Source organism: Aureobasidium namibiae (genome assembly GCF_000721765.1).
Source record: "Aureobasidium namibiae CBS 147.97 unplaced genomic scaffold scaffold_13, whole genome shotgun sequence".
Classification (NCBI taxonomy): domain Eukaryota; kingdom Fungi; phylum Ascomycota; class Dothideomycetes; order Dothideales; family Saccotheciaceae; genus Aureobasidium; species Aureobasidium namibiae.
In genome coordinates, this window is record NW_013581196.1 from 261,346 (window position 1) to 281,682 (window position 20,337).

At 51.6% G+C, this 20,337-nt stretch overlaps 10 protein-coding genes across 10 annotated transcripts; 7 read left to right on the forward strand and 3 right to left on the reverse strand.

The window, feature by feature from the left end:
• Positions 1-141: 141 nt before the first annotated feature.
• Positions 142-1,476, forward strand: M436DRAFT_74378 (kynurenine-oxoglutarate transaminase 1 mitochondrial precursor; the record flags this gene model as incomplete). Its single annotated transcript, XM_013570208.1, has 2 exons — positions 142-257; positions 318-1,476. The coding sequence occupies 2 exons, from the start codon at positions 142-144 to the stop codon at positions 1,474-1,476; spliced, it is 1,275 nt and encodes a 424-aa protein (XP_013425662.1).
• A 946-nt stretch (positions 1,477-2,422) lies between these two features.
• Positions 2,423-4,397, forward strand: M436DRAFT_51416 (UV-endonuclease UvdE; the record flags this gene model as incomplete). The annotated part of the gene is made up of 2 exons (XM_013570058.1): positions 2,423-2,548; positions 2,598-4,397. 2 exons carry the CDS (start codon positions 2,423-2,425, stop codon positions 4,395-4,397), a joined length of 1,926 nt encoding a protein of 641 aa, XP_013425512.1.
• A 452-nt stretch (positions 4,398-4,849) lies between these two features.
• M436DRAFT_65449 (uncharacterized protein) lies at positions 4,850-5,535 on the reverse strand (the record flags this gene model as incomplete). The annotated part of the gene is made up of 2 exons (XM_013570118.1): positions 4,850-5,003; positions 5,159-5,535. 2 exons carry the CDS (start codon positions 5,533-5,535, stop codon positions 4,850-4,852), a joined length of 531 nt encoding a protein of 176 aa, XP_013425572.1.
• Positions 5,536-7,207: 1,672 nt separating this feature from the next.
• Positions 7,208-7,777, forward strand: M436DRAFT_51092 (uncharacterized protein; the record flags this gene model as incomplete). The annotated part of the gene is made up of 1 exon (XM_013570002.1): positions 7,208-7,777. The coding sequence occupies one exon, from the start codon at positions 7,208-7,210 to the stop codon at positions 7,775-7,777; it is 570 nt and encodes a 189-aa protein (XP_013425456.1).
• A 1,320-nt stretch (positions 7,778-9,097) lies between these two features.
• On the forward strand, positions 9,098-10,539 carry M436DRAFT_74381 (Allergen Alt a 6; the record flags this gene model as incomplete). Its single annotated transcript, XM_013570209.1, has 3 exons — positions 9,098-9,170; positions 9,236-9,683; positions 9,744-10,539. 3 exons carry the CDS (start codon positions 9,098-9,100, stop codon positions 10,537-10,539), a joined length of 1,317 nt encoding a protein of 438 aa, XP_013425663.1.
• Positions 10,540-10,889: 350 nt separating this feature from the next.
• Positions 10,890-12,402, forward strand: M436DRAFT_83595 (uncharacterized protein; the record flags this gene model as incomplete). The annotated part of the gene is made up of 2 exons (XM_013570210.1): positions 10,890-11,535; positions 11,612-12,402. The coding sequence occupies 2 exons, from the start codon at positions 10,890-10,892 to the stop codon at positions 12,400-12,402; spliced, it is 1,437 nt and encodes a 478-aa protein (XP_013425664.1).
• A 331-nt stretch (positions 12,403-12,733) lies between these two features.
• M436DRAFT_83596 (uncharacterized protein) lies at positions 12,734-13,630 on the reverse strand (the record flags this gene model as incomplete). Its single annotated transcript, XM_013570211.1, has 1 exon — positions 12,734-13,630. One exon carries the CDS (start codon positions 13,628-13,630, stop codon positions 12,734-12,736), a length of 897 nt encoding a protein of 298 aa, XP_013425665.1.
• A 48-nt stretch (positions 13,631-13,678) lies between these two features.
• On the reverse strand, positions 13,679-14,299 carry M436DRAFT_83597 (uncharacterized protein; the record flags this gene model as incomplete). The annotated part of the gene is made up of 1 exon (XM_013570212.1): positions 13,679-14,299. The coding sequence occupies one exon, from the start codon at positions 14,297-14,299 to the stop codon at positions 13,679-13,681; it is 621 nt and encodes a 206-aa protein (XP_013425666.1).
• A 1,350-nt stretch (positions 14,300-15,649) lies between these two features.
• Positions 15,650-17,127, forward strand: M436DRAFT_16099 (uncharacterized protein; the record flags this gene model as incomplete). The annotated part of the gene is made up of 2 exons (XM_013569935.1): positions 15,650-16,030; positions 16,087-17,127. Coding segments are annotated over 2 exons (1,422 nt in total), but the record flags the coding sequence as incomplete, so codon positions are not given.
• An 843-nt stretch (positions 17,128-17,970) lies between these two features.
• On the forward strand, positions 17,971-19,861 carry M436DRAFT_17211 (uncharacterized protein; the record flags this gene model as incomplete). Its single annotated transcript, XM_013569937.1, has 5 exons — positions 17,971-18,555; positions 18,606-18,770; positions 18,832-18,850; positions 18,896-19,253; positions 19,306-19,861. Coding segments are annotated over 5 exons (1,683 nt in total), but the record flags the coding sequence as incomplete, so codon positions are not given.
• Between the last annotated feature and the right edge of the window lie 476 nt (positions 19,862-20,337).

Below are 20,337 nucleotides of genomic sequence, written 5' to 3' on the forward strand. Positions count from 1 at the left end.
AAGATAATATACAGCAAGCTGCCTCTTGCAATGACTATGAGATTGCTGTCTCGTTCACTTCCTTCCACACGGATCGTGCCTGCCTCTTCTTCATTGCTTACAAGAGATCTCGTCAGCCGATTCTCGTCATCCATTTCCAACATGCGCACAGATCCATTCAAGCCCGCAGCCCGTGTGGCCGGCCAGAAGCAAGATGTCTGGTCCATCGTCAACGAGGCCGCTGCCTCTTCGAAGGTTTCGGATGTTGTGAACATGGGGTAAGCAAAGGAACCACTCACACCCCTATAACTGGACGACGATTAACAACATCATCATAGACAGGGCTTCTTCGGCTACAACCCTCCTCAATTCGTGATCGACGCTGCGAAAGGTGCCCTAGACAGAGTCGAATGTAATCAGTACTCGCCCACCAAGGGAAGACCTCGTCTGAAGAAAGCCCTCGCCGATGCCTACTCCCCCTTCTTCGGCCGTACTATCGATCCTGAAAAGGAGGTCACGATCACGACCGGCGCAAATGAGGGTATGCTCTCAGCCTTCATGGGCTTCGTCGAGCCTGGCGACGAGGTCATTGTCTTCGAGCCCTTCTTCGATCAATACATCCACAACATTCAGATGTCTGGCGGCAAGGTTGTCTACGTGCCTCTCCATCCTCCGGCGAAGGGTGCCACTCAAACCACTTCTGCTGGAGACTGGTCAATTAACATGGACGAGCTAAAGGCCGCCATTAACGACAACACCCGTATGATTGTCCTCAACACTCCTCACAACCCAATCGGCAAGGTCTTTACAAAGGAAGAGCTGCAGGCTATCGGCGACCTGTGTGTTGAGCACAACATCATCATTCTCAGTGATGAAGTCTACGATCGTCTGTACTACACTCCTTTCACCCGCATGGCTACTCTCTCACCCGAGATTGCCAACCTCACACTCACCGTTGGCTCGGGAGGCAAGAACTTCTATTGCACCGGCTGGCGCGTGGGATGGTTGATCGGCCCTGAGCACCTTATCACGCCCGTCAGCGCTGCCCACACTCGCATCTGTTACAGCAGTGTCAGTCCGCTACAAGAAGCTACTGCTATCGGCTTCGAAGAGGCTGATAAGCATGGCTTCTGGGACGAGACCAAGGCTGAGATGAGAGCCAAGATTGATCGCTTTGTCGCCATCTTTGACGAGCTCGACCTGCCTTACTCGGACCCTGAAGGTGGCTACTTCGTGCTTGTGAACATGTCCAAGGTGAAGCTTCCTGCCGACTACCCTTTCCCTGAACACGTCGCAAGCCGTCCTCGCGATTTCAAGCTTTCATACTTCATCATCAAGGAGCTTGGTGTCGCTGCCATTCCTCCCACTGAGTTCTTCACGGACGACAATGCTCACATTGTCGAGGATTGGTTGCGATTCGCTATTTGCAAGAACGACGACGTGCTTGACAAGGCCAAGGACAGACTCCGAGGTCTCAAGAAGTACATGCAACGATAGTTCAGATATCCGTTACGTAAATTCCGACATTATAGATCATGCTTGACGCCTTGCAACACGCGGTATTTGATCATGGCCCGTGGGATATCAGAGCGTCGCACACTTCGAGATAACTCAACACACACCGACTCCCAAACACCTAACCAGAACACTGTACAATGCATGTATGTCCTTCCAGGAAACCCGTCGCCTTCTAAGCAATTGATTTTGACAAGATATCCTCTGAAGTTCATGAAATGTGAAGGTATTCTATGGAAAACAGGGTCATCCTGTCAGCAACTCGGCAGATCTATATCGCGATCTATCTTCCTAGCGCCAGATCTGTGACATCATCACCGATCTTTATTGTCGATCAAGACATGTCTTGCATCGTTTTGGGGAGAAAAGAGCATCGTCATAGGTTAGTAGGTAGCAGATAGGTTGAACTCATCTGTATTGCTGTTTCCCATTCTGCCTGCTTTTTCAGCCTCACCCTTTCCTCTCTCTCCATTGATTTATGCTTCGGAATATATTCAGAACGTCTGCGAGATCCCTTGCGTACACGCACAACACATTCCTAACACCGTACAAACTATCACCAGTCTTGCGATACCAAAGTGCGATGGCAGCTGCCAAGAGAAAGAGAAATGCTGCTGCGATGCCTGCTGCAGTTCCTTCTCCGCCGCCTAATGGGATAACCAATCCTCAGGAGAATCCCGAGGTCATTGACGCGCCGAATGCATACAGAGCTTCGCCAGACAGCGACGTGGATAAGCGCTTGGCTCCTGGACCCATCAAGTCTGAGCAGGGATCAGAGTCGCCTTTGTCTGATGTACCTAATGCTGAGCCGCCAGCCAAGAAAAGAAATACCAAGAAGGGTGCTGCTGTCAAGAAGGAGAAGGTCGATGCAGCTGTAGAGGCAACGCCAGTCAAGAAGACACCCGTCAAGAAAGCTGCAAACGACGGCATGGACGATCCGGAAGATGAAGATTTCGGGGAGGCAGATGAGGCAGAGGTGAACGAAGCTTCAAGGCGTCCCCCTCCTGTCAACAGTGATTACCTCCCTCTGCCTTGGAAGGGTAGACTGGGTTATGTACGTTACACCGGATACTCTGCATACGAGCTATCGCTAACAGCCGCAGGCTTGCTTGAACACCTATCTCCGCTACAGCACACCGCCCGTCTTCGCGTCTCGAACCTGCCGCATCGCATCAATTCTGGAACACCGACACCCTCTTCGTGACCCCAATGAGCCCGAACACCCAACAAAGAATCGTCCCGATCGCGAGCAACCTGCCAGCATAGAGCGAGGTCAAAAGTATGTTGAAGCGATCGGTCTGGCCAATGCCAGAGATCTTATCAAGATGCTGCGGTGGAACGACAAGTATGGCATCAAGTTCATGCGTCTATCGAGCGAAATGTTCCCTTTTGCTTCCCATGAGGAGTATGGATACAAACTCACGCCTTTCGCTGCCGAGACACTGGCCGAGGTCGGTAAGGTCGTCGCCGAGCTAGGTCACCGCGTAACCACCCATCCTGGCCAGTTCACTCAACTGGGCTCACCCCGAAAATCGGTCATCGATAACGCTCTCCGAGACTTGGAGTTCCACGACGAGATGCTCTCCCTTCTGAAACTGCCCGAGCAGATGAACAGGGACGCAGTCATGATTCTGCATCTTGGAGGTGTGTTTGGAGACAGAGCTGCAACTCTGGACAGATTCCGCGAGAACTACAAGACACTTCCGCAAGGAGTAAAGAACAGACTGGTACTCGAGAATGACGATGTCAGTTGGTCGGTTCACGAGTTGTTGCCCATTTGCGAAGAGCTCAACATCCCCATGGTCCTGGACTATCACCATCACAACATCATCTTTGACAAGGAGCAGATCCGTGAGGGAACAAAAGACATTTGCGATTTATACCCCCGTATCAAGGCGACTTGGGATAGGAAGAACATCAAGCAGAAGATGCATTACTCCGAACCTACACCTGCTGCTATCACTGGAACTCAGAGGAGAAAGCACAACCCACGTGTGGCCACTCTACCACCCTGCGCAGACGACATGGATCTCATGATCGAGGCCAAGGACAAAGAGCAGGCCGTCTTCGAGTTGATGCGAACCTTCAAGCTGCCTGGTTACGACACTTTCAACGAAATCATCCCTCATGTCAGAGAAGATGACAACAAGGCTGCCATGCAAGCGTCAAACAAGAAGAAGGCCACGCCAAAGAAGAAGGGCAAGCAGGTCAAGGACGAAGATGAGGACATGGAAGATGATGCAGGTTCTGTGGTAGACGGTGAAACCGCTGCCCTGATCCCTGAGGAGGAGGTCGGCATGGGCGGTCCCGAGGGCCGCGTATACTGGCCACCTGGCATGGAAGACTACCTTCGACCCAAGAAGCGCGAAGTCAAGCCAAAGGCAACACCTGGCTCAGCAAAGAAGGCAACCCCAGCACAAAAGAAGAAAGCCCTTGCCGATGCCATCGCCCTTGAAGCTGCTGTCAAGGAGCAGCACGAGTCCGATGAAGAAGCAGCCGAGGAAGCCACTGCAGCGACAAAGAAAGCCAAGGAAGCTCTCAAGGCAAGAGCAGCCGCCGCCCGAGCAAAGTCAGATGCAATGCACAGCGTCACCGCACCTCCCACAGCCGCAGCCGCTGCGACAGCCCCTACACCAGCAGCAGCAGCAGCAGCAGCAGCAGCAAAACCCGCACCTAAGCGCAAAGCACCCGCACCAAACGTAAAGAAGGAGAAGGAAGAAAAAGTCGAAGTCACACCACCCACCAGCGACGACTCAGAGCTCGAGTTGAACTCCTCAGAAGACGATGCGCCTATCAATGCACCCAAGCGACCTGCTCCTCGTGCGGGAGCAAGATCGAGTGGCAGAGCAAGCAAAGCTAAAGTCAGCTACCAGGAGGCTGATGTCAGTATGGATGAGGATTGACTCGAGGGGCAAAGGGGGTTTGATCTAGTGCAGCATGCTATGGCTGCTGCCCCTCCTGGAGCTCTGTAACTGTACATCTAGTTGTCAGATCCAATCAAAGTGTGTCTCAATTCTTTAATATTCTTATTGACGTGGTGCTCATTTTCTAGTGATGTGCGTTTCATTTGATCATTAGTAAACATGCCCTTGCACAATGGCTTCCCATAACACCCCCGTAAAACCATAATCACCAGGGTTCTCCTCTGACAAGTCGCCTAGATCGTTCATTTGATCTGCTGTCCCGAGCTTGCACATATGATTAGGATCTTGTGTTTGCACGGTCCACCATGGTCATCCAGATACAATGATCAGATGCTAGAATGTGTAGGCAATATCCCATGGTTGATAGCATCTTCTATGTATGCTTGAATCTACCATTCGACATTTGCACAGTCAGGTGTCCTGGAAGCAAGCTACTTCCTCGTGTAGCTTTGACTACCATCCGCTCCTTGACGGAATGGACTCGAAAATCCAAACGATCGTAACACCAGCATTCTTCTCATACTCCTTGCAGTCCTCGAGGATGTCGTGTTCAAGGCCCATGACTCAATGAACGTGAAATTGGTCCTATGCAGCTCTTAGGTGCAGCTCGGGCTCTGCCCCAGTACCCTGTCACTCTACATTTCCGCTTGAACCTTTGCCCAACGTGACATCCCTTCTAGCTGCCCTGATCTGCTCATGCAAGTCCTCTCGCGGTTCGTCACATACTTGTGCTTACTCACGGAGTTCCTCTACTCGCGTTTTGGGCCGGCCCACTATTTCGAGCCTCTGAATGAGCTCTCAGGGAGTAGGCAATAGCAATCATGGAGACCATCGACGCCTGAGCGATTCGTGACTCATGAAAGTCGACGATGAGGCGTACGAGGTATAGTCTCAAGAACACCCCAAGGATGGACCAAGGGTAGTTGACGATCAGATACAAGTCGTGGAAGAAGTTGATCAAACCGAAGATGGCGACGCAGGGTATGAAGGCGGGATCGTTGACCGGAATTCGTCGGCGAAAGCAGTAGACTATGACTGCGATTGTGAGCCAGTAGAAAACGGAACCAATCAACTGTCCTGCAACTCCAAAGATAGCTTCCAAGCGAGTGATCGACATGCTTGCTGTGCCGTTTGACTTGACTTTCGGGATGAAAAGTCGAACGAGGGCGATGCGACTTGCAATGTTAAATCCCGTATTGACAAGAGCCGCTTGTCGATGGCCTTTCGAAGGTGGAAAGTGACTGCTACGATGGAAAGCCGATGGACAATGTGCGATTGACAACTTGACATGCACTCCAGCGCGCAGATGATTGAGGTACGGAGTCTGGATGCAATTCAAGTGAATATAGCTTGGGTAATGTTTAGCGAAGAATTGATGATGGAGGACGAAAAGCTATAGTTGCAAGATCCATGACAGGTCTGTGTTTACTCGAAGTTCGAAGTTTTGTGTTTGGCAGTCGAGTCGATTGGGAAGGTGCAACTAGCGTAAGTCCATTGACAGGAAGGTGCAACGCCAGCAGACGAACAGGTTTGTTGACGTTTTGTTCGATGTCAATTGGGAAGGCACGACGAAGCCACACCCCATGCGACTGAACATGTCTCATGAGTGAAGGAAGGATGGTAGGCTTTATATGCAAACCAAGTTGCATGTGATTCGAGAGAAACAAGTCAGTCACCCATAAGCGAGTGAACATCCTCATTGGTATGATTCTCAATGGAGTTGCCGAGAACACAGCCAGTCGCTCCTGGCGCCAGAGCTATCATGTCAATCTCCTATCTGCTCATTATAGTAAAAGCACAAGGAGCAGCGATGACTATGCCATTCGCTGCAGAAGGCATTCGTCTTGCCAGACATATCTGTCTGTTTTTCGGGGTAGCATACGAGTATTTTTATTTTCCTCGCAATAGTCCGAGAGATTAGAGGGCTGATCCATGGCTTGAGCTGCTACCCTCTTTGCGCCATGTGGATATCATCAGATTTTTGAAATTGATTCAGGTGGAGTGCCTTTCCTGCCGGGTCATTGTTTGCTTTTCTATAACAGTCAAGTGATAGTCTTGTTGCGCCCCGGACAGAGAGGCTCAAAGGATCATTCCGACTTTATGCTCTTTCATATGCTGTGACGTGCTGGTGTAAGGCAAGATTGATATGAGCCATTCCGAGGCGGTTCGTGAACATGTCTTAGTGCTACCATCAAGGCGCTGCATTTGAGAACACTCACATCTGGAATGGCGCAATCGTGAAGATCCGTTCTGTGATGAAAGCAGGCTGACCTTCGGTCAATGAATATCGAATCTGGAGAATTTTGTTATTGAGCACCAAATTCGAAAATAGTTCTTATTGAAGTCAAGATTCGGCCTACCAAGACAACGCCAGCTGGTGGCTTATGTCAACTCTCGAACGACAACCACAATGGCAGACAAAGCAAGATGCACGACCAGGACAGAATTCGTGGAGTGAACACTGGACTGCCGAGTCTGGTCCTCGTGTTGATCGCGAGTAATGTTGCCTTTCTGGTTTCCTCGTCGTATTGCAAATGCGTCTTCATGAGCGGCACCCTTTGAGACGTTATTGTCGGCTTATCGAGTTGCAAGAGGTCAAGATCTGCTCTTGTGGAGAGCACACCACTGGCATGGCTGATATAAGCTTCTTTGTCGAGTCTTATTGACATACTTTTGCAATACTAAATTGATCAGCAAGAGACATATAAGAGGCCTTGTCTTCATCCTCTGATCAACCACTCACCACCCGAGTATTCCTCATACTTGCCTACACAAAACCGATATTCGTAATGAAGTTCACCACCGTCGCACTTGCCGGACTGGCCACCATGGCCATGGCCTCCCCTGCCGCTGAGGCCAACCCTGCTCCCCAGCCTCAGCCTGAGGCTGCCGCCGAACCTGCCTTCTCCTCGTGGGGCAAGAAGTACAACCCTCACCTCTGGAACGGCTGGGGCGATGCTCCCGGACAGGTCTATCGCCGTGAAGCCAACCCTGCCTTCAGCTCCTGGGGCAAGAAGTACAACCCTCATCTCTGGAACGGTTGGGGTGATGCTCCCGGCCAAGTTTACCGTCGTGAGGCCGATCCTGCTTTCTCCTCCTGGGGCAAGAAGTACAACCCTCACCTCTGGAATGGCTGGGGCGATGCTCCCGGACAGGTCTACCGTCGTGAGGCCGCCGCCACCGGCACTGCCTCTATCACTGGAGCCGCCAAGCCCGCCGAGACTGGTATCACCGAGGAGGAGGAGAAGGAGAACCTCGCTGCTTTCGAGCGCCGCGACCCTGCCTTCAGCTCTTGGGGCAAGAAGTACAACCCTCACCTCTGGAACGGCTGGGGTGATGCTCCTGGCCAGGTCTACTAGATGTAGTCTCTCAAGCTAGAAGACCGGTGATCCGTTCTTAGATCTAGTTGAAGTCGTAATCTGTTTGACTAAAACCTCTTCACTCTTTCTTTCTTTCTTTCCGTTTGTAATTTTCGCGTTGTCGGAGGCAGCAAACCGCACCTCTGGCATGACTTCTAGGTCCCAGCAATAGACAAAGGTGTCACATGAATATCGTCTTGCTCGTATCGAAGATCCCTGGTCACGCGCTGTATACTGTCGTGTTGTCTGTAATGTGAGTCATTGAAGTTGTTAACGCTTGAATATTTCCTTGGTTGCGTCAGCATGCAGTAATAGTAGTTATTGACCGCAAAAACACATGTAACGAGGTATGATGCTGTGCCAGGCGGACTAGTGCATATTCTGGCCATCAAGACGATCAATTGCAATCCGAAGATGGCGGCGAGAAATGCCATCAGAACGCTCGCGTTTGTGAACAAAACATTCGGTGAAGGAGTCACATATCTCAGAAAACTCACTTGCGATACGATATGACTGGACCCTGTACTACGGAGTCGGCCGCCAGTGACAGATGATGTTTACTGCACGGGTACGAGCAGCCGAAGGTGTGAGCAATCTCCGCTGCCGAAGCACACTGATACGGTCAGAGAAAGAAGCAAAGAGAAGACAGCGCGCTGTGCAGTAGAAGCGGCTGGCAGTCCCAACGATGAGGCAATTCTGCGGTGGACGATAGAGCTCAGCAGATGAGTATTTTGGAACAGCAGTGTTATGGGCAGAAAGAGAGGAACTGATGTCGCGGATATCGTGACAAACAGGTGAAGCAACCAGCATAGCAACAGCTCGTTCGGCCCGATCACGGCGAGTGAAGCAGTGTGGAAGAGTGAAGAAAGACAGGCGAGTGAGTCGAAAGTCCGATCATGTGGCCTGTGCAGGCTTCAGGTCAAGTTTGTTGAGGGGACCTCTAGGAGGGGTTGCTCAAAATCTCCAGCTAGCCACCACCAACATTCTCTCTCTCTTCTCTCTACATCCACAAACCACTTCACAAATGTAAGAACTACCATCCTCTATCTCTTCGGGAACTCTAGGAGCTTGACAAGGTCGTCAATTGCGGGGCATGTTCGGGGATCGCGAACCAGCGAGCCTGAGCTCTCCGTTTCTGCCCGAGAACAACACCCTCATGACAACCTTGCTTGACCCTGCTATAGCCGAGGACCCTGTTCTACCTCGCTACTGAGCATTGAGCATCGTTCTTGAGCTACTGCATTGTCTGCTCCTAGAGATCTTCATAACATCCCCGCCATCTCATCCCAGGCTTCAACTGACACTCCCTCCTCCAGCACCATGCCTATCCAGAAGATCCACGCCCGTCAGGTATACGATTCCAGAGGAAACCCAACCGTTGAGGTTGACCTAGGCGAGTACCCCCGAGCGCAAATCGCCTGTTTTGAGGCCTCCTGGCTGACTTTTGGGACAATATAGTCACCGAGACCGGTCTCCACCGCGCCATCGTTCCCTCCGGTGCTTCCACTGGCTCCCACGAGGCCTGCGAGCTCCGTGACGGTGACAAGAGCAAGTGGGGCGGCAAGGGTGTCCTCAAGGCCGTCGCCAACGTCAACGATGTCCTCGGTCCCGCCCTCATCAAGGAGAACCTTGACGTCAAGGACCAGAGCGCCGTCGACAACTTCATGAACAAGCTTGATGGTACCACCAACAAGACCAAGCTCGGTGCCAACGCCATCCTCGGTGTCTCCATGGCCGTCGCTAAGGCCGCCGCTGCCGAGAAGCGTGTCCCCCTCTACGCTCACATCTCCGACCTTGCCGGCACCAAGAAGCCCTACGTCCTCCCCGTTCCCTTCATGAACGTCCTCAACGGTGGCTCCCACGCTGGTGGCCGTCTTGCTTTCCAGGAGTTCATGATCGTCCCTTCGTAAGTTCTGCTCCAAAAATACCAACTACCTAGCCAGCATCGACTGACTCCTTCTTCCAGGGATGCCCCTACCTTCACCGAGGCCATGCGCTGGGGTGCTGAGGTCTACCAGACTCTGAAGACCCTCGCCAAGAAGAAGTACGGCCAGTCCGCTGGTAACGTTGGTGACGAGGGTGGTGTCGCCCCCGACATTCAGACCGCCGAGGAGGCTCTCCAGCTCATCACCGAGGCCATCGAGAAGGCCGGCTACTCTGGCAAGATGAACATTGCCATGGACGTTGCCTCGTCCGAGTTCTACAAGGTTGACGCCAAGAAGTACGACCTCGACTTCAAGAACCCCGAGTCCGACCCCGAGAAGTGGGTCACCTACGAGCAGCTCGCCGACCAGTACAAGGAGCTCGCCTCCAAGTACCCCATTGTCTCGATCGAGGACCCCTTCGCCGAGGACGACTGGGAGGCCTGGACCTACTTCGGCAAGGTCTACGACAAGCAGATTGTCGGTGATGACTTGACCGTCACCAACCCCTCCTTCATCAAGAAGGCCATCGAGACCAAGGCTTGCAACGCCCTCCTCCTCAAGGTCAACCAGATCGGCACCATCACCGAGGCCATCCAGGCTGCCAAGGACGCCTTCGCCGCCACCTGGGGTGTCATGGTATCTCACCGTTCCGGTGAGACTGAGGATGTCACCATTGCTGACATCGTCGTCGGTCTCCGCGCCGGCCAGATCAAGACTGGTGCTCCCGCTAGATCTGAGCGTCTTGCCAAGCTCAACCAGATCCTCCGTATCGAGGAGGAGCTCGGTGACAACGCCATCTACGCCGGAAATTCTTTCCGCACCTCTGTCAACATGTAAATTTCGCATCATTGATGACTCAGAAGCGACATGGAGTGGAGGACGGTCAGGTTTCTCTTATTGCACAAACGTTATATCCCCTTTCTTAAAAAATTTGACGACGACAAGAATAAAAACACAGTTCAAACAACTCATCTCTACTTGCCTGCTTGATATAATGTGATCGTTGGTGATTTGCTTTCTCGGAGCTCTGTATTGCTGCAAGATATGGCAAGATATGCATAAAATTGTGAAAGTAGGTAGTTATGCACCGGTGTTTGGCTTGGCGGTTGCGGCGGACTTTTGAAAGTCGATGGGAGACCAGCGAGCAAGTGTGCATGGTATAGACATTCATTCGTCGCGACCGCAACATGTCTGGATCAATCTGTCTGCGGTGCCTGGCCAGGCCGGTAGTAGGCACACTAGAACAAACCTCACTACGAGCCACCCTACAAGCAACCGCAGCCTTCTCGACCAGCGCCGCCCTGGAAGCCAACTCTGCCGTCAAGAAGAAGACCGTCTCCGTCGCCAAACCCGGCCGTGGCGCCAACGCCTCCTTCAACAACAAGGCCCAAGGAAAGATCAAGGGAAAACAGCAGGGAGGAAGGACTGGCAAGCCGCCAGCCGAAGGCGAGCGCAAGGCCATGCGCAAAAGAGTGGTGCTGTCCAATACCAATGCCGTCGAAGTCCAGGGTCTTGATAACTTTTCTGCTGCCAATATCTATGATGCTGCGCTTGAGGGTCAGGTCATGGGTTTGAGCAACGAGGTCATTGATGCGCTGCGTGCGACTGAGGCTTTCAAAGCTACCCAAGGATGGAGCTTGTTCAGACGACCGGCTACGCTGGTGCGCAAGGAGACGGCCGAGCTTGCCAAGTTGATGCAGGATGTCGAGGCCAACAAGACGGCTGTGCGTCGTGTTATATACGGAGAGCGTGGCTCTGGAAAGAGTGTGTTGGCTCTGCAGGCAAAGGCCATGGCTCTGCTCAAGGGCTGGATCGTCGTACACATTCCCGAAGGTAAGCAATCACACCAAGCAGCACCCAAGCACAAAGAGTACGTGCAAGCAAGTATACTGACTGCTTTCAAACACAGCCAAAGAACTCATCCTCGGCAACTCCTCGTACGCACCCTCGTCGGAAGCAGGCCTCTACAACCAACCCCACTTCACAGCTGCCCTCCTCAGCCAAATCGCAAAAGCAAACCACACCGTCCTCTCCAAACTGCGCCTCTCCCTTGACCACAAATTCTCCATTCCCATCCAATCCAACATCTCCCTCGATCGCTTCGCAATGATGGGCGCCACCGACCCCGAGCTCGCCCCAGAAATTTACACTGCGCTCTGGAAAGAGCTGACTGCAAAGTCTGGCACAGGAGAAGGCATGCAGCGCCCTCCAGTGGTGTTTACCGTGGACGGTGTAGCGCACGTGATGAAAGAGTCAGCCTACATGTCACCAGACGTCACTCCCATCCACGCCCACGATCTCAGCATCGTGAACCACTTTTTCAGTCTGCTCAATGGCAAAGCCAAACTGCCCAACGGCGGTATGGTGCTCGCCACAGACTCTGGCAGCAACAAACCCACAATCCCCGGTTTCGAGCACGCAGTAGCCAGAAACGCTGCTCTGGCAAAGGGTCAACAGGCACCTCAATGGGATCCTTGGGTCAAGGTTGACCAGCGAACAATCGATGTGCTCAATGGCGTTGATGTTTGGCAAATCAAGGGCCTGAGCAGAGAAGAGGCCCGCAGTATCATGGAGTACTATGCCAAGAGCGGTATGTTGCGTCAAACCGTCAATGACACTCTTGTAGCAGAGAAGTGGACGTTGAGTGGTGGTGGCATCATTGGTGAGCTTGAGAAGGGCACTGTCAAGACTCGCATCTAGAGATGATCGTGATGTTCTCATGGTCTGACATGTATTTCTGTATGTATTATTTTTGTACAATTTGAGCAAGACTTGAAACGAAAAGATTCCTGGACAACGTTCCTTGGTCAAGCAACTACGGTGCGCTAGGTCGGAGCGAGCAGTAATTAATTCATCAGACCAGCCTTGTCGTCAAGTTTTTTTGTCATCAAGGATCTTTGTGCATCGATAGAGTCAATCATGTTTGAAGGATGGCATTCCGGAATACTCAGGTTCAACGGGATAGGTAGGTATTAGGTTACTGTCTACAGGATTCTTGACTCAAAAGATAACCTCCTATTCATCGCCATATTCACGAAGAGGCGTGCTGTGTGTCTGGCTGTGCCGGAGTGCTCACAAGCTGTTCATGTTTCTCGGGTTCCTTGGCCTGGATGGGCTGTGTTTGGGCAGCAGCCAACGCCTCATGTTTCTCGGGTTCCACAGGCTGAACGGCTTGTGTCTGAGCGACAGCCAATGCTTCGGGCTTTGCGATTGTCGTGATTTGAGGGGCCTGCATTGGTGTATCTACAGAGTGTTCAACCTTGCCGATCAAGGTTTGCTGAGCAGGCAGCGTCTGCGAAACTACTGCCACCTCGGTCTGGTCGGACAAGGTGTGCTGTACAGTTGGTGGCTCGACTTCGGCAGCTTCTGGAGTATGATTAGATGGGTCAATGGGCGATGTCGATTGGGTCTCGATGGGCTTCTCGTTTGCGAATTGCTGAACAGCTTGCGTATGCATAACGGCTGGCACTTCGGACTTCTTGGTCAGAGTGTGCTGTGAAGCTGGCGTCTGAACTTCAGCAGCTCCTTGAGCTTTATCGGATGGAATGTCTTGCGATCTTGATTGAGTCCCAACAGGCTTCTCCTCGGTAGGCTTCTTGGGCGGGATCTGCTGAACTTTGTGAAGCTGAACGACGGCTGGCTCGTCATACTTCTCGTATGACGCGTGCAGCAGACTTTGCGTTTGTGTATCGTCAGATCTCCGAGGTCTCTCGATTGGATTGTGCTGAGTAGCGTGCACCTGAGCGACGGCTGGACCAGGCTTTACAGATGAAGGGTGCTGAAGGGCCTCTGTGTGTGTCGTGAAAGAATGCTGAGGGTTCTCGGATATAGTGTGCTGGTGTTCCTTGATGTGACTCATGACAGAACCTTTGAGCTCCTCAGATGGGATGTGCAAGGGGTTGCGTGGGTTGGTAGAGTTCTCAGGCATCAATAAGTCCTTACCGTCGACCCTGCTCACCTCGCTCCGGCAATCCTCCTACCATGCCGTACTTCGGGGCTCGGCTTCGCTGCGACGCCTGTCCTCTTCTGATGTGCTGTGGCTACCGTAGCTATCCTCGTCATCAGAGTCTTTGCTCCCAATGCCGGGATTGTCAAGGTCAACCGCCTCGCCATTGCGCTCGCGCTCAAGGTTTTGTTGATGCCATTTCTGGTACTGGTGTGGAGTATCAACATCGCGATGATGTACTTTGACTTCGTAGTGTTCTGGCCATACAGGCAGTTTGCCTAACTCTTCAGCAACGGCTGTGCTGCGGTGTCGACCTCTGACGCAGGCTACAGCGACATTGACTTCAACCATTCGAACAGCGTGGTCTTGGCCATTGATGATCAATGCTCTTCTCTTTTGCTCGGCCTCGAAAATCCGTGGTTGTGCTTCGGCAAGCAGCTCTTGGAAGGCCGGATCTGCTCTCAAGTTCCTACGGAGGCCTTCGCAACGACCGTCACAGGCTTTGCGAAGCTCTGATGGTGGATTGATGAGCCGACGGGCGTTGATGTGGACGTCAGGCTCAAAATCGAGTGGTGGACCTTTCAAAGCATAGCTGGTAATGTGAAGAATGGTGCTTCTGGGCGCGGTGGTGGGGTTGGTGTTAGAGAGCATTGCAGGATGGCGTATGAATGAATGGGATTATGCTGAATACCAAAAGGGTTGATGAGACTTGATGGTACTGGGGAGATCAGAAGGTTGACCCACGTTGACTCGAGATTGTAGAATAGAATGGGCGAAGTTGGAAAGTACGATGTTTACCAGAACACACTTACACCTGCCTCTTGACGGAAGCATCATGTGGTCATCGCCCGGCGATAGAATGGATGACTTCCAGCATCAATCCGATACTGTGTAGATTTTTGGAATACATTTTGGAGCACAGCAGATTCGTGCATACTCACGACCGTGTCATGCTGACCTCGAATGTTGAGGTGTAACTTACTCCGAACAGAAGATGCTTCTTGGTTGATCTTCAGAATGCCGAGGTTCTTCCTGCAACGTGCCTTCTCTTTCAGCAAGGACAATTCGGGATTACCCAGGACATCCGAGCGACATCAGTGAAAATCAGAATGAGACTCGGTCAGATGGTCGCTCCTCCAAGTTTGATCGCCATGGCATGCATAGATATGTGATAAGCCGACAGGGTAGAAGCGATTCGAGCTGTAAGCGCTTGGAAATCTCGTGGCTGGCAACACTCGCCTGCCATTCGCTATCACCTCCGCTTCTTCGCACAGCCCGTCCTGACTCCAGACCATGCACCTCAGTGTGACTTGTCCTGCCATGGGCGCTTACATTTGGGAAATCTCCTGTCAAATTTGCCATCCCAAGAGCTTGACCATTCTTAAGCAGTGCTTTTCTACACTACGAGCGTGTCACAAATCTTCCTGCAGCATGTTCTCTGTCTAGCACATCTCGCGTCGAATCACCTCTTACTTTATATGCGTTGTTGGTTCAAGTGTCAGCATTCTATTTACGAGTCTCCCCGCTGTACGGTAGAGCAGATCCCAAGCGCCGATTTTAGAAACCTGCCCCCTCGAGTCGACCCTGACCTATCAGCAACTCGAATCGGCTTCCGCGAGAGGTCAGTTACCGCTCATATTTCTTGTACTGTTGTCGCACATCTGTTGGCGCTACGAGCCCGCCTCTCAGTCTGACTACCTTCTGTTTCTGGGCGGTTAAGGTGTCAAAAGGTTGGCATCTCCTGCACCGTTTCCTCCAGACCTCTCTCCATCGTATCCTGTATACCCATACCTCCACTATCCTCTACCCGCGTTCCTCTGTTGCTATCATCAAAGAAGAGAGCACAGAGCTAGACTCTCAAGTCGTGCCTCCTACTAGTCTGCTCTGCAAATCATCTCACGTCAGCCACGTTTTGCTTTTTGAAGCATGAGTACCAACAACAGTCGAGTACCTACAGATAGCGACCCCAAAAGGCCTCGAGCTCAGTCGACAAATTCGTTCGCCTCGTCCTTCAAGTCCCCTCGAGCCGCTCGTTTCGCCGAAGCGACGACAGTCAACTCACCAATCGAACCACCTCGATCATCTTTCATAGCTGCACCGACAAATCACTTTCGACCGCAGCCTCAGCCATCTGATATTGGATTTGGATATATCGATGACAAGCACACTTCGCACGTAATAGTCGAGATGGAAGACACAGATAACAACCATCTACCTCGAGGTAGAAGTGAGGCACCTTTGAGCCCACCTCTGAAGAGTGCAATGAAAACTCCTGGAGTGGCTCCGAGGAACTTTGGCAATCTCATGAGTCCTACGTTCCGGGAGGAACATGTCTTGGAGAAGAGAGAACTCGCTACTGAGAAGGAGCAGGCCAAGGATATTGTCAGTACTCTCCAACTCCACCAGATCTGTCTTTTTATCACTAACGGATCATCCAGAAAATCAAAACCCGCGTTCGTGCAGCAAAGATGTTTCTGAGAAGCATCAACTTCGCATGCTCTCTCATCGTCTTGGCCATGCTTGGAACGACTTTTGCAATCTTCAATGCAACGAAACATCTGTCACCTCGAAGCAATCTTCCTCCATGGGCTATCGGTACGAGTCCATGGCCTCAAATTCTTCTTCTAGTCATCGCCTGTATTTCCATGGTCTTTTGCATTGCCATCTTCTGGGGCTACTGCCGAGGCGGACACAAGAGAGCAGAGAAGGTCCAGACTTACTACACTGTGTTCGCTGTCGGATTCTTCGCCTTCAGTGTTGTGATGTGGGGAATTGGCGCTGGTGTTCTCAACACTACCAGGACAAACAGCAATGGACAAGATCTCTGGGGTTGGTCGTGCAAGGAGAACAAACGCAAAGAGCTCTTTTCTGATGCTGTCAACTATGCCCTTGTCTGCCGCTTGCAAAACTGGTCCCTGGTATGTGCCGTGATCGAAATCGTCGTCGAGCTTTGCGCGATCGGGTGCTACTCGTTCGTCTTCTACCGCATCTGGTCCAAGAGAAAGCTGCGCAAGTCTATGGCTGTTCGTGACCGCGCTCGCTCAGATCTTTACCTTGCTCAACTGCGTTCCCAATCTGCACCAAACACACCTGGTCTGAACGGTCCTCTGAGTCCAAGAGATGGTGGTTGGAGACCGCCTGTTGACTACTACAAGGCTGGCCCTTCGGTCGACGCTGGACCAGTTGAAGACGAGGGTGTCAGATACGTTGATGCCTCTCGACAGCCTCCTGCGCCTAAGCCATTCGTACTGCAGCCACCTCCCGCCAAAGGCACGACACCGAAAATGCAACAGACTGGTTTCAGTCCCATCAACTACACCTCACCACCAGACTCGAGGTCAGTTTCACCAATTCAAATGCAACCCACAGAACAACGGCAAGGACACTTTGCTGCAGCTCCCGGTGAGCAGGTCTATGAGGCTGTGCCCATTCCTGAATCTTACGGTAGCCCCCTGAACTCGCCTACAGTCGCACCAAGACAGATGGGTTTCCCTCCAACAAGCAGGCAGTTGTAAATCTGTTGTCATAATTTGACCCCAATACTCTTTTGTTTTCCTAGCATCAAAGTCTCGAACACTCATTTGTATCCGGTGGTATTAGTTGGACGAGACTTGACAAGCATTACATCATCCATATATCAAACCCTTCTTCAGCACGACCAGCATTGATATTCCTACAGTATGCCTTGCCCTATACGACGTCTCGTTTAGCATATCTTATATTCTTGGCCCTAGCTGGTTAGGCAATCGGCGGAAGCTTGACTTTGCTTGTCTCCTCCTCCGGCTTCTCCGGATACCAACAAAACCAATGAGATGAGCACGCAGAAGCAACGAATGTGTCGACTATTTGAATATGAATTGTATTTGCATACCTCACCTTTCAATCTGTATAGTTGATAGCATTGGAACTTCGGGATATCTTATTTCCACAGTGATTATGCCCGGACCGAGAAGCAATTTCAATGTTTCTCCACGAAATCTCAAACAGATTCAACGATTTTGTACGTCATTGTTCCGCGGTTTTAAACAGCCCGAACAACTCAATTCATTGTGGCAGTGTAAGGTACATACAGATAGAAGGTGTAAATGGATGTATCTCTCCTCACTCTTCCCCCGTCGGTCATCTTTTGTGAAAAAACTTGCGTCGTGAACCAGGCCCACGCGCTCCGCTCCCCTACACGTGCTCTCTCTCTCTTTCTCTCAACCCTGGTGAAATATTCTAAAATTCCGGTCGACGCGCCATAAGTACCAGTCCGGATGTCTCTCCCACCATGGATTTCTGGAAGCAAGAGCAAAACATCAGCTCCTAGCCATGGTTTCCTCTCGGGCGGAGGCAAGGTCCGGAATCCGAAGAAACCCAAGGCGCGTCCACCAAAGTCTCTACGAGAAACCATTCTCCTGCCTGTGAGATCATTACCAGCATATTCCGGACCCTATTCAGTGGGAACCATGGAAATTGAAGTGCCAGTCGAAGAACCACGGACCTTTACCAACATCACGCGGAAGGGGAATCATGTACTGCAGTTGAAGACGGTGCTGTTGACCATATACTACCCTGCTTCTCCGCCGCAGAAGAAGCGGCCATCGAGACAGCTATGGCTAGGGCGACCGAGATGGAGCATGGCGGCTGGTTATGGCCATTTTTCGACAGTTGGACCTTTGGGCATACCAGTGTTTCTGCCTACGATGTTCACAAAGCTTCCGGCATTCCGAAATGCTCCGCTCTCGAATCAGTTTCCTCCGGATACCGACCATGGAGACGAAGATCAGAAATCTGGTGAGAGCACAGAGGAAGAGGAGAAAGACGAAACAGACCGGTCTTCGGACGCGCCGCCGAGATTTCCTCTCATGATGTTCAGTCACGGCCTAGGCGGCACTAAGACTGCTTACTCGAGTGTTTGCGGCGAGGTACGTCTTGGTCGTTCTCCGTGCAAAGATAACCGTCTGATATCTTCTAGTTTGCGAGTTACGGGTTTGCGGTTATCGCCGTAGAACATCGAGATGGTAGCGGGCCTCGAAGTTTCATCAATCAGCCTGGAAGTGGCGAGGTCGAATTTGACAAAGCTGGTGAAAGACGAAATCCAAAGAAATTTCACAGGAAGCATGGTGATACGCACTATGATGTAGTTGTGAGTGTTGATCTCTGGTAAATCATGGGCTGCAATCCAGCTAACACATCAATAGGATTACCTCTTCCCGAAAGGTTCGGCGTAATGGTCTCTCGAGATGTTGGCACAAGTACTGACAGTCACAGACAATCCCTGGGACACCAGTCCGAACAATGACAAAGGAGTTGATCAAGAACTCCGCGGAGGGCAGCTGGATCTGCGCTTAGCAGAGATCGAGGAAGCTTACAAGGTCATGAACATCATCAATGCAGGCAGAGGCGAAGAAATCGTTGCGAAAAATATGCGACAAAAGGGCTACAAAGCGTCTTCAACACATGGTCTCGATGGTGTTGACTGGTCAACCTGGAAGGACAGAGTGGACACCGAATACGTCGTTGCGGCTGGACATTCCTTCGGCGCAGCAACTGTTGTGGACATGTTGCGACACCCAGAACGATTCAAGTGGGTTGCACAAGGCATCATCTACGATATTTGGGGGTAAGTTGAACACATGTCTGTCCGTTACACCAATCCTGACCTCTTTGTCCAGAAGTGGAACGCGGCCAGCAGCCGAGGAAGACGAGAAAATTCAAGCACCAATCCTAGCCATCAACTCAGAAGCCTTCACATACTGGCCATCCAACTTCGATCTCGTATCAAATCTAGTGGAAGAAGCCCATCCATGTCCAGCATGGCTCATGACAGTCCGCGGCACAATACACGTCTCGCAATCCGACTTTTCGCTACTATACCCTAACGTCTGCTCACTCTTCCTGAAAGCAAGCGCCAACCCTGAGCGAGCTCTGGATATCAACGTCAACGCTTCACTGGAGTTCTTGCAAATGGTGATGCCAACGATACCCTACCGCATCAAAAAGGCGTTCCCCAACGAAGAGTTGCTACAGACGCCCACGCATCACCTTGAGGACATTCCTGTCATAGACCTGCACAAGCCAAAAGACGAAAAGTGGATGGCTGCAAGACTGCGCATCCCGCACGAGTTTACTTGGCGTGTAGCCCCTGGATTGGCAAGGAAAATGGCGAGGAAGAAGATCACTGAGGGAGGCGGTTCGCCGGATGATGAGGTCTGGTTGCATTGCAAGCCGGTGGAAGGGACGGTGGACAAGTATAACAGCACGGTGGACAGAAGAAAGGCGAAGGATCCGAAAGATTCGAAAGTAGCCCCTGGGTGCGTCCCTCCGAACAAAGATGCATGAGTTGGTGTTCGAGCAAGTAAGGGCTTGGTGTTCATAGCGGGCGTACTTGTTGATACTGTTGCTAGTTAGCGAAAACCAGCCTGTGTTCTCATCCATGTTTACGGCCATTTTTCCGAACTTTAGCACGTTGTCCAGACAACTGATCTGCTACAAGCATCACCAGTACATTGTTTATGCTGAGTAGATGACTTGTGATGAGAAGATAGTGGTATGTAATCCATCCAGTTTTGTAGGTCCTCACCACAAAAGCTGAGTGGCGCAGCGGAAGGTTCGTAACATTCAACCACGACATTTCCTGAACTCATCACTAACTAATAACAGCGCGCCGGGCTCATAACCCGGAGGACCTCGGATCGAAACCGAGC